Below are 12,204 nucleotides of genomic sequence, written 5' to 3'. Positions count from 1 at the left end.
TCCCTTCCAACTCCTGAGATTCTGTGATATACATATATAAATACACACACACACATATGCAGTCTGGGTATAACCCTTTAGGTCACGACACCGTGACTCAACTGAAGTCACCCAACCCCAGCTCTTGAGCACAGGATGCAAACCAGCCAGGAAAGAATAAGGAACAACACGCACAGAATTCTCTAATATCAAAATATAGCAATTTATTCAAGACACTGAATATGATCTGTTGATTCTCTCCTTAAAACAAATGAGCTACAATACACAAGGTGAATTTGAAGAAAGTGTGGGTGGGGGAGAAACAAAATAAGGGTTGATGTTGTTTCAACAGAACCTGGGAAATGCTGAAATGAGAACCAAGTCTGGCTGCAAGTCTGACACAGACAATAAAAACTGCAGAAGCCAGAATTCAGGATTTCAGTGAGTGGCTGAAAGAACATTTCTGCAATTGACAAAGAACCACATCTTTTAAAAAGGCAAAAGGAGGAAAAAAAAAAGGAGGAAAAATTAAAAAGGGAAAAAGAAAAAAGAAACCCAAAAACAAAGCAGACCCTTACATTTGACAAAGTGCACTTCACTTGGCTCTAAAATTAGCTATTTTTTTTCTTTTTTTTTTAAAACAAATTAAAAGGAAATTTCTAAGATGTAGCATGGGGTTAATGTGTGTATAACCCTGTAAGTCAGGCCCTTAAGTGCCCCATAAGGGACCCAGTGTTTTTTACATAAAAGATTCAGTATCCTTCTAAGCCACAGATTTGGGTGGTTTGTCAGAAATGGTTTGGTTTTCACTTCAAGGCCAGTTCCAGCCAGCCAGCAATGACAAAACCCAGCAGGTCTCTTGAGTTTTACAATCCTGTTTGGCCACTTAGGTTTTCCATTTTCTCTTCTGTTACAAAGAACCATAAACAGAATTACTGAAAAATACTGTATGAAAAAACTGAAGCCCACTGGCCTGTGTTCCCGCTGTTCTGGTGCAGGGGAGCTGCCGAAAGGCAGCGCTCGCCGGGGGATGCCACTGCCCCGCAGGGGAGGAAGGCTCCCATGAGGGCAGTCCTGCAGGGCCAGGCTTAGGGGTAGACACTGAACCACAGCCTGGAAATGCCTCTCTCTCCCCAGTGCCCATCTACAGAAGAAACCAGCTTCGTAGGCCAGGATTAACCTTCGCAACTACATCTTCTGCCATCCTTAATAGCTGCCCTTGCTTTAGCTGGAAACTCTACTACAGTATCTTTGAGGATCTTCCAGTCTTCAGGGTCTTTGGGAGGGGAAAAAAAAAGTGAATTTTCTTAGCTTCTCACATACACTGCTTTCCAATCTGATGGTCTGTATAGAAAACTCTTGGGACCAGCAGCCTCTCACATAGGCTTTGCAAACCACCTGACTTACAGATTTTGTTTCTCTTGGCTTCTTACCTCCACGTAGGCGGGCAGAGGAAAGGTGGTGTTCTGACAATGTAAGAAAAGGAAAAAGAAACAGGCACCATGGACGGTGCCGAGTTATCTCCAGCATCTATCCCAGGAACAACCATGCAACACGGGCTATGTAGCAGCCAGCCATGGGGCATCACCACCCTTGGACCGAGCAACCTCCTCTCTTTGAATCCTGAGGCCTGGCCTATTCAGGCATCACTCAAGGGACAGAGGCAAGGCCAGGGCTCCATCCACGTTGCCCTCCACTGCCTGCAGACCGGGAGCTTCTGCATGTTATTCTCAGAAATGCCACCCAAAAGCAGCTCAGGAAGTTAACCGTGTACATGTAATGACTGTAGTCAAATCATCAACCCAACCGTGCTTTATAAAACCATATTAAACCTTTGTATTCAAATTCAAGTCTCTCTTCAAACAACTCCTCTTTTTTTTTTTGAAGTAGTGACTTTAAATTAGTAGGTACACGGGGTTATAATAAAAGAGAGCAAAACTGCAATCATCTACAGCCTGTGCTCTTGGAGCAGAAGACTAAAACCAGCAGATAAACGCATTTAACACCAAAAATAATCCTCAATACCTTCCAGTGTCCAATTCTTTGATATAAACAAGTCTAACTGTCCTTAATATACAAAATCTCATATAACTGTTTTCAGGACTGAGTAACCCTTTCAGCAGTTCTTTCTTTTCTCCTTTCCAAATGCGTATCTTCAAGAAGCGCAGCTGAAGCTGGCAGCAGCTTGTTCCACTGGAAGGACTGAGACACTGTGCAGATGCAAGCATAAAGAGAGGAAAAACATTGGAGCAAAACCAAGGTACGGGTTCCACAATGCCATGACGATACCACAATGCTTGGCAGGTCTTGCACCACCAGTTGAGCACTGGGGTTCTGCTTTTGGTTTTGCTCAGATCAAGTTGCCACTTCAGCAGCTGCGGTCAAGTCCAAGGGAAGATCCTGTGTTGCAGAAACAGTGGCTTTAGGCGAGAAGGTACTACAGGATGTTAAGGGGGTTCTCTGCTTGTTTGGCTTTCTCTGTGTTACAAATCCTAGCCTAGCCTGTGGCCTGTTTGACACAGCCACTTGTGAGGATTTGTCTAAATAACAGCTGCTGCCGCCCTGAGGCTGCCTTACAGTCTACAGCACTTCCAGTAAACTCTGCCTATGCATCCTTCTTGGCATGCATTGTTTGCTTTGAGAGCAATGCAGTCTTCAGTAGGCATCACTGCAGATGTCCAGAGGAAATCACGTCCAAAATGGATAGGTGGTGCTTTGGAAGTCTTTAATGTCATTCTGATTATTTCACCCACTGTAACTTCACAGTAGTCTGTATGTTGAGATATAGCTTTTATGTGTCCTGTATTATGTCATCACCTAACGAAGAGTTCTGTGTTGTCTTCTGATCACCGTACTGAGGACACCCAAACCTCAACGCTACACCTGTCTCGGCAGACAGGGAGCCTCCAAGTGCAGACCCAGGTGACAGCAGCACCCCAGACTGCCCGATGCAATGGAAGAACCGGCTTCTAGGTGTGTGCTGGCCGTGGATGGACAGGAGCTTGGCAAGACTCCGTTCTTCAACTGTGACAGATGCAGTCAACAGATCTTGGTCCAACTGGTCCCATTAAGTCAGTGGTAAAATCCCACTGACTTACTGGAAGAGAAACAGCTGAGCGGGATGAGTAGCAGAGGAAGCACCACTCAGCAAGGCCACGGGCCGCCAAAGCCATGTTCTGCATGACATCTGAACTGTCACTAGAGGAAAGAAGATACACAACCGTTTTCCCTTGGTTACCAAGGGCAAACACAAATATGGATGCAAGAAAATGAATGCTGTATTTGTAGTCTCAAACTTGGGAATCCCTTTCAAAATGTGTACATCACCAAACAGCCACAGAAATAAAATGAGACTACATAAATGGCTGGCTGCTGGAAGAGGCCTCTTAGTAAAGGACTGGCATTAATTGTATCAAATGGCATCTTTTCTTACAGCACTTTCTGAGAGAGAAGAGAAAAAGGATACTGCACCTCTCATGTTCCTTGGACTCTGTGTCATTCTTTTTGCTTGAATTACACAACTGGTCTACATTTGGTGGCCGTTTTAGGCTTTTAAAACTGTTTAACATAAAAAATATTTTTTTTCCAAAAATACACTGGGTTCTTTCTGTTAAAAGTCATCTTTCTCCTGTAAAAATCTTCCCCAGCACTGCATTCTTATATAAAGCACTTATTACACAATTTGCTGAAAGTGCCCTTGAGACGCTAAGATCTGAAGCATGGAGGATTTTTTTTCTTTTAAACGGAGAGAAAGAAAGGAAAAGGAAGAGAGAGAAGAGAGGAGAAGCAGTCTGTCAAAAATTTTCATTGTCATGTCCACCTGGCTGCATCTACTATGGGCATACAGGGCAAAAGAAAAAAACAAAAAGGGCAAGAAGAAAGAGGAGAAAAAAAAAGGAAGGAGAAACTGGGAGTGGAAGGGAGAAATAAAAGGAAAACAAAAGTTTCATCCTAAGCCTGGGATCCTCCAGGCTGTAATATTCCAGCTGATAGAAAAACCACTGAACAAAAAAAGTAGTCTAGAAAATAGAAAGTGTTGTGATTACAAAGTTGAGCATTTCATCAGTACAAACTGGTCTTTGAACGTCCTTTGGGAGAGCAACTGTAGTGTCCAAATTGGAAGGAAAAAATACAACACCGCATGGAGGAGGATTTTTTTTTCCCTTTTGGTTTATCACAGCATTTTTCTTTTTTTTTTTTTATTAATTTTTTTTTTTGGCACAGCTTTTTTTCCCCAGCCATCAGAGCAAGTTCTCAGACGCAAACCAAACAGTGCAATGCCAAGCTGGTGGCTTCATGCTTCCAAGGCTGAATGTTCCAGGTGGAAACCATTCCCTCCCCCTCTGAAGTGACTGTGTTTTTACTCCTTGATGAAGGTTACGGACAAAATACTAGACACCTGTGGTCAGGGAGAGTTGGTTTCACGGTACACTCTAACTTTGTTCAAGTTCGTACAGTTCTGGAGCTGTTAAGAATAGTTTTGAAGAGTGCTTCTCCCCACACATTCACTGCTGGTCCATTTGAAATTTCTTCTAAAACATCTCATTTTTACTTCCGCAGATCTAGAACACAAACCTGGAGAGAAAAGACTCGGCATTAAGAACCATTTCAGAAGGTGATGTGGAAATCCTGTTCATACGCGGCCCCATACCGAGGTTGATCGACCAGCTGTATTTTATACTCCCCAGCTTCAAATCCGTCCGTCTCAAGTGCCTGCTCACGTGCATGCAAGCAAGGGAACAAACCGACACGGGAGAAAACCCAAGTTACAACCATACATTGAACATTTACCTGGGCTTTCATGGGGTTACAAACAAACATTTTGGTGCCACGCTCCTGCTAAGACTATGGGCTCTATTCAGTTGCTTAGGCAACAGTGCTCACTTCCATTTCTGAAATATATCCAAAATAGATGCATGGCACAGGACACGCACTTGCTTGGAGCAGCTGTTGGAAGCCAGGCATGGCACCATTTCAGATGGCACAACTAAGCTCAAGCAACTGAACCGTGTTGTAGGTGCACCCTTTGTCAAAACCAGCTGAAAAATACTGCTCCAGAGTAGTTACGCCAGCCAGCCACGCAGAAGAGTTAGTGTAAAAAGCTGTAGAGTGTGTTACAACAGCTGTGCATCCTTCACAAGCTGATCACACCAGAACTGAATTTTTTTTAAAGTAACATTAACAGTAATGAATAGTCAGTATCTCTATGGCAATAATTTTCCTTTACCACACAATGAAATCTTTTGGGTATCATGCTGAAAACTTTCTCCTTTAGGTACTATTCAAGGGTAAACTTCTTCTGTGGGACAGAAGTTAGAAAGCCCCAGGACAACTGTTTATTAGAGAGTTGACTGCTGTGACCTGATCTTCATTAAAAATTGACAGATGAGATAAAAAATGATAGAAACAACACTACTGTTGTTCTTATCAAATACGTATTTAAAAGTCATTCCCGTCTTCCGCCAACATCTACCTATTCCACAAGCGTTCTTGATTTTCAACAGAAGCACCCTCTCCTAGTATTCAAAACCCTTTTCCAAAGCAAGAGTGTTTTGACTATACTCCACAGAACTACTTATTTCTGTCTGGAGCTGCCTCCCCTTAAGCTCTGTGCAGAGAAGGCAGCATGGCACGTATGGTTTTTGGTTGACGCTCTCCAGAAGAGCGACCTCCACCCAGCATTTACAGTGTGTAAAGCTCCTTACCGATCCGTCTGATGCGCTTGCTCCCACTTTGTCTCCTCTAGCATTCCAGCAGACTTCAAAGATGCCCCCGGTGCCTCGGTAGCTATGTACTAGAGTTCCACTCTGCAAAGCAAAACAGCATGCAAACACTTGATACACAAGTTCCCCTTCTTTTTTTCCTGTTGCATGGCACTATATTAAAAAGAAGAGAGTGGTGGCGAGGGGGAGCTATTCGCATCACCCAACTATGGTCATCTCCATAAGGTGCTGTAGTTGGGAAACTGGTCTTTGATAAGAAAGAGAAACAGGCTTCTCCAGAAAGCAATTTACACAGTAGGACACTTAAGACATCTGCTTTTGTCAACTCTGTAGCAGCAAAGGCCTGGGGAGTTAGGCTGAGGTGGTCTTTTCTACAGTTTGTTCTTAATTTGGGCTGTGAGGCATCAGTATCCAGAATTAAATCTGTGGAACTATGATTTCCCACTTTTGTCCAGAATAACCCCAGTCCCCAGCCTGTACTCCCCTTGTATCTATCATCTCCTCAAAATAAAGTACAAGCCAGGTGCACTGGACTCACACCTGAACCCAGCTTGTTACTAAACAAAAGTATCACTTATTTTTAAGAAACAATCCGCACTTTTGCTTCACAAAGCTGACGGCACAACGTGATGTACCCATTCTCACGCATGCTTGTGTTTTAGCATACAGTGAAGCCTGGGCAGAAACAGTCTGGAGAGTCACCTCACGCCACCTGAGCAGCTCAACTGTTACGCTGAGATTTGCATCACCCAATACAATCAGGTTGACCCTGGCTGGCAGGTCGTATGCTACAGAGCTACATATATTTTCCATTTAAGCTTTTGCTATTCATGTGTCATCTAAACGAGACGTGCTTCACAGTACCTGAGTATTCCATATATGGACACATTTGTCAAAGGACCCACTGGCTAGATATTTTCCATCAGGACTAAAAGCTACGCTGTAGACAGGCTCTTGATGTTTTGTTAATGTATGGATGCAGACTCCCCGGTCAACGTCCCACAGCCGAACAGTGGAATCAAACGAAGCACTGCAAAAACATTCAAACACAAGCATGTCTTAATTTGGGTGTTAATCAATGTGTATTTTGATACTGTAAATGTTTTAAGAGAATACCAAAGGGTTTTTTCCCCTGGCTAAGCAAGAAATGATGTTTCAAACAGAAAAGCTAATACTCACTAAAGCCTTCATGATTCTTTTGACAAGGACTATCTCTACAGAATTGAATTCTTGTACGAGGGCCCCTTGAGTTTATCTAGGGGTGCTGTATATAGGAGCAGATCACCAACCCTAAAAGGGCCAAGCTCCCTCCTTTTCAGATTCTATCTCTTATTACTCAGAAAGGTAAACAAAAATGTATACATATACATATACATATACATATACATATACATATACATATACATATACATGCTGTCATTAATAGGATAAAAGGTTCCAGAGGGGTCTTATTCCTAATAGATTTGCATTATTTAATGAATTGGCATTCTGCAGTTCTCCAGAACTGTGTTTCTTTTGTTTCAGTGCTGATTTTTGCCACACTCCATCTAAATCTCAAACTGTGGGCTTAGAGAAAGGCAAAAGAAATAATTGGTATTAAAAATAACATCAAAAGAACAACTCCAAGACGGTAAAGTTCTGCCCTGTCCGCTCCAGACTAAGAAGCGCTGATGCAACTCCTCCCCAAACTGAATACACCACGAGCTGATTTGATAATCCCATAGTACTGCCATCAACTGGCACTGATGGCATATTTTCTAAACGGAAAGAAGAATTTGGAAAGATTTCCAAGTGGAATTTTAAAGATTACCCAAGCTTTTCTCTAGTTAACAAGGCTATAAGAATTGTCAGCATCTGCCCAAGTGAGTTGCATGGCCCAGGTTAGCAGACGTTTCACCTAACTGCATGGGCTGCCATCTGTCTCATCAAGTGCTTTCATTCCTAACAACCGGATGGCGGATGTGGAGGTGCAATGCCAAATTTACAATCCTATTATCAAGGCAGCTGAAAAGTTAAATATCACATGACTCAGTTATAATTTTTTTCTTCTTTCTTTTTCAAATATGATTCCTTTCCCTTTGTTTCCATCCCCCTGGTTTACAAACGTAGATACTGGAAGTATCTGCAGGAAGACTGACGGCAAGGCGACAGTAGAGTTACATGTCAGAAAGATGATCCTTCTTCTTGGTAGGCAACAGAGAAAGGTGTATTTTTACCTTGCTAACATGATGTTGGAGTTTGGGTTGCTGGTGCCTGGTCCTGTAGGACTCCATTTGATAGTATAAATCTCTTTGCTGTGAGCCTGAAGATCATGTACGCAGGTATCTTGCTTCATACTCCAAATCTAAGTCAGAGTGATTGTGAAGGGGAAAAATGGTGATGTTACTAATCTCAGCTGAAATATTTCAGTTCCGTGTTATTCTTATCATTTGTTTATTTAAGATCTTGACACACATGCATACATGTAAACATAAGTTTATTAATGCAGCAGTTTGGCACCTACGATGCACACACCTTAGAATAACACCTTTAGGGGAAAGAGCAACACTTTTAATACAATTTATTCAATAGATAAGAACAACTAAATGGTTGCTGTACTGCCCATAGCCTGTAATTGTATTTTCATACAGAAGCTTAAGTTACTCCATTTAAAGAAGTTTAATTTGAAGTTTAAGTCACACATTGCAACAGCCGTCATTTTAAAGAAGGAAAATACAAAGTTTCGGTAACTGCTTAGAACCTAATTATTTTCTCTTATGCCAGTCAAGAGCCAAATTAAATTTTCCTTTCCTGATGTTTTTAACAGCACAGACAATGGAACAAGATCAGCTATTTATGCTCTGTTACACGGCCAAATACTTCAGCCTGAGACAAAGAAGATGACAGGTGATTTAGTAGATCTTTTCTTCAGGTAACTCAGAAAACAAGATGAAGCTAATTCACAGAGCAGGTAAAATAACTCAAATTTAGTCAGTCAGTTTCCAAGAAATAAGAAAAATACAGAAACTATTTCACTCGCTTGTTATAAGTCTGCACTATGAGGGAAATGATGTGCCTTTATGCTGAATTTTCATCAGCGTACTTGAGCCTCCTTTTGGAAATGTTATGCAAAGCTTAGCCATGTTCTATTGACGCTTCTCTGTGTTTAATCCTCTACATTGACTTTAAGAAATACGGGACAAAATGAAACTATTGTTCATGCAGAGTTTTAAGTGATGCAGTACCAGCATTCTGGAGAAGATTACAAAATAAGACATAAATGTTATATTTCTTTTTGAATGGCGGGAATGGAAATTATATTACCTTTAATGTCATATCATCGGAGCAAGATGCTAGTAGCATGCCAGATGGGTCCCATTTGATTGCGTTAACCTCATTCTGAAATAAAAGAGTGATTTCATTAGTCAGATATTCTGGTTACCTGCATGGCACTAGGCAGCCAGCAGAGGGCACTCACGGTTCATGCACGCAACAAGTTCAGCCACAAATGACAGCCCCTGTTGCTTTACGGTTGAACAAAAGCAGTCCTGCTTCCTTAACCTGCTATTTAAGTGTCATTTAGGAATGGTAACTATTCTGTGCTTGTGAACAGCACACACAAGCATTCTTCTCGTTCATGTGCTGGCACAAAGTCTCTCATGCTCTCTCTTCATATGCTAGGATTTAAATAAACCCTGAAACCAGACAGATTGATGATACACCATTAACTTATTTTTAAAATTGAGATATTTCTTCAGTTAATATTCTGTAGATCTGAGAGATACAGATTTTCAATAGAAAATACGGGTGAGGTGTAAAGTTTTGCTGAGTCTATAATTCTTAGTATTACAGCTCTACAACAGTGCTGGTCTCTCTAAACAGAGCTGTATGTGCAATTAAATCCAGGACAGAATATTGAGTAGTTTATGATGCTTTCTTTATCAATCTTTCTAGCACTTCGTAATTAATTCAGCCTAGTGTACCTCCTTGGTAATGTGTAAGTTTTCTGTGCTTTTTTGAGAGTCATGCACGTGGGAGGCAAAACGATTTAATAAAAGGGTAAGATTCCTTTAAAAACATAAATTGGCTCAGAGTCTCAGTCAAAATAATCCTGGAAAATATTTAAATTTTGCTTTATCCACTTTATATGTTTCAGTAATAATTAAAAGGAACTGTACGGATATTTGAAGTAAACATTTGGATCATGTGCAAAATGGTGCATTTCATTTAATCATAAAAAGCACCAGTCTGTTAGTAGGAATGTACAACCTGTCATAAAATACCAGTTTAATATCAGTTTAACTATAGACTAGAGAAAAGGCCTCCAAATGCCCAGTTTTTCCTCAGTGAGAAGATAGCAAGTTCTGTAAGTTAATATCTAAATTACAGGCCAGTATATGATAGCTGTTTTCTCATGAAAGCTAGAAAAACTGGCCTTTGATGGTCATTAAATACCACCAGGAAACGAGGTGGGAAATACATCTTAAATAGATCTTATTAAATTGCTTCTAAAACTGAACGGTGGCTGGAGGTAAACTGTTCTCTCCTTATTCATAGTTCTCATTTACTAAAGGAAATTAAGCCAGTGGAAACCAAAATCTTATTTATTAATGTGCCCTCAAGTCTGCAGCTCATGCTACATATAAACAGTCTCACTGATTAAGCTGCAGGTTTCACCTCCTGCAGTGATGGAGAACATTTTATACCCTCTCTCAGGCAGTGAGTCACTCCCGAGGAATACGGTTTCAGGGGAGTAATGGATGTAGCGCCTTTGGTGCTAGAACACGCCGTGCAAACACATCACCTACCATCACCGTAACATGCTGCTGGGAGCTTATCATGGAAATCTGGGACTTCTTAAACTTACTGTGTGTCCTTGAAAGGTTTTAACAGGACGATCACAGCCAAGTCTGCATACGTGAATGCACATGTCAGTGCTGCAGGAGGCAAAAGTAGTGTTGTTCTGCCAGTCTACATCCAGAGCAGGAGCTGCGAAGCACAACCAAGAGAAGGAATATCAGGGAATACCGCAAAGAAACAGCTATCCCAAATCATTTTTCTCCTGTCACCCATCTGGATCAAACAGACTCAAAGCTGGTTCTTGGCCTGCCACCTGTAACCAGTTACAGGGGTGACAGGGACAGCCTGAAGGGCACAAATCATTTTTTCTCTCATAGTGGGTGAACTGGATCCTTTGCATGGCAGCTACTGAGAATCTTTTGGGTAAAGTTCTCCAAACAGAGGACAAAACAACCTGCTTCCACCGTCCCCACTCCCAGCTGCGCACTTCTCTTGTGCCATCTATACCATTCACTTCCCTGTAAACCAGTTCAGCAAAGAATCTGGAAGAAAACTCATCCAGCCAAAAAGCAGGTAATTTTAGCTGGCTTGGAAAAAATGTTGCTGTGAATGCCAGAAACAGCATCCAGGAGGGAGAAGCAGCAGGTGACCGACTCCTACACACAACCACTGATACCAACCTATAGCTCTGCGCAGACAGGGATTAATAACAACTACATTCAATTTAATTTGGTTGGGGACTGATTTAGGAGAGAGACATTGATCAAGCTGATCTGAAGGGAGAGGAAGAACTTCTGTAGAGAGTTTGGCTTTAACTAGGACTGAGGTAATGAAAATTTGTACAGAGGTAGCACGTGCATATGTAAACTGGTCCCTCTGTGCAACACACACACTTGGCTAAAAGCATAGAAAAAAACAATAAAGCTGCAGCACGTCACCACAGCCTGAAAATATGTACGAGAGTAGGAGTGAACTCCTGACATACAGCTTGATTATGTTTCTATGACTGCTGCTTGGGTTTTCTGCTCAGGGAAGAGTTTAGCTGCCCTCCAGAGGATGACATAAGACTTGCTAAAATACAGAAATCTTCATTCTCTGCAGACCCCTGTGGGGAAGCAAGTGTGTCAGAACCAGACCAGCACACAGGAAGCAAAGCTGGCACCAATACAATGCAAGTTTAGCATTAAAATGAAACCAAGAAATACCATATTCAAATACATTCAGAAAAATACTTCTGTAATACAGAGGTGAGAACATCTCTGTTCTGCCCAGCATATTATAGTTAAATATGTTTTTTCCTGTTATAATTTTTCTGAGCTGCAAAATGAGATTGAACCATGTCACCTGAATCATTAGGTAGCTTTCTAAAGGAGAACTGAGGGCTGAAATTGTTTCATATACAAATTTTATTTTAAATACTAGTGAAAAAGCTTAATAACTCCATGTGATGGGTAAGAAATTTCTACATTGAAGAAATATAAAGGAAATTTCTATGAGGAAGGCAGCTCACTTTTGAGTTTTTCAATGAATATGAATGGGGATCATGAAACAGCAGAGGATTTTGTTTCTTTAACTACCTGTTTTTCTTTCTTTTTATGCTACAAGCTTTATACTACTGTTTCAGAACAAACAAAAATCTGTCTTCATTAGTAGCAATATGCCTTCAGGGCTAATATCCAGTATGATACGTATGAGTTGAAAAGTAATTTCCTGAGAGCTACTG

General features: G+C 41.3%; 1 protein-coding gene across 1 annotated transcript; it reads right to left on the bottom strand.

The window, feature by feature from the left end:
• Nucleotides 1-4,161: 4,161 nt before the first annotated feature.
• LOC104547111 (F-box-like/WD repeat-containing protein TBL1X) lies at nt 4,162-10,667 on the bottom strand. The gene is made up of 6 exons (XM_010192684.1): nt 10,549-10,667; nt 9,006-9,080; nt 7,919-8,046; nt 6,567-6,732; nt 5,685-5,786; nt 4,162-4,554 (listed from the first exon to the last, which is right to left on the bottom strand). Exons 1-6 carry the CDS (start codon nt 10,609-10,611, stop codon nt 4,528-4,530), a joined length of 561 nt encoding a protein of 186 aa, XP_010190986.1. The 5' UTR covers nt 10,612-10,667; the 3' UTR covers nt 4,162-4,527.
• Between the last annotated feature and the right edge of the window lie 1,537 nt (nt 10,668-12,204).

The sequence above is a fragment of the Mesitornis unicolor genome, unplaced genomic scaffold (assembly GCF_000695765.1).
Source record: "Mesitornis unicolor isolate BGI_N332 unplaced genomic scaffold, ASM69576v1 scaffold52879, whole genome shotgun sequence".
In the NCBI taxonomy this organism is placed as follows: Eukaryota; Metazoa; Chordata; class Aves; order Mesitornithiformes; family Mesitornithidae; genus Mesitornis; species Mesitornis unicolor.
This window is presented reverse-complemented; position numbering and strand designations above follow the sequence as displayed.

Bases quoted from the DNA above. Each gene is read 5' to 3' on its own strand.
- LOC104547111 (XM_010192684.1), bottom strand. From the start codon at position 10,611: ATGTGCATTCACGTATGCAGACTTGGCTGTGATCGTCCTGTTAAAACC. The intron at 9,081-10,548 runs GTAAGTTTAAGA...CTTTTATTTCAG, and splicing joins AAACCTTTCAAGGACACACA to AATGAGGTTAACGCAATCAA. The intron at 5,787-6,566 runs GTACTGTGAAGC...TTTGCTTTGCAG, and splicing joins TCCATATATGGAATACTCAG to AGTGGAACTCTAGTACATAG.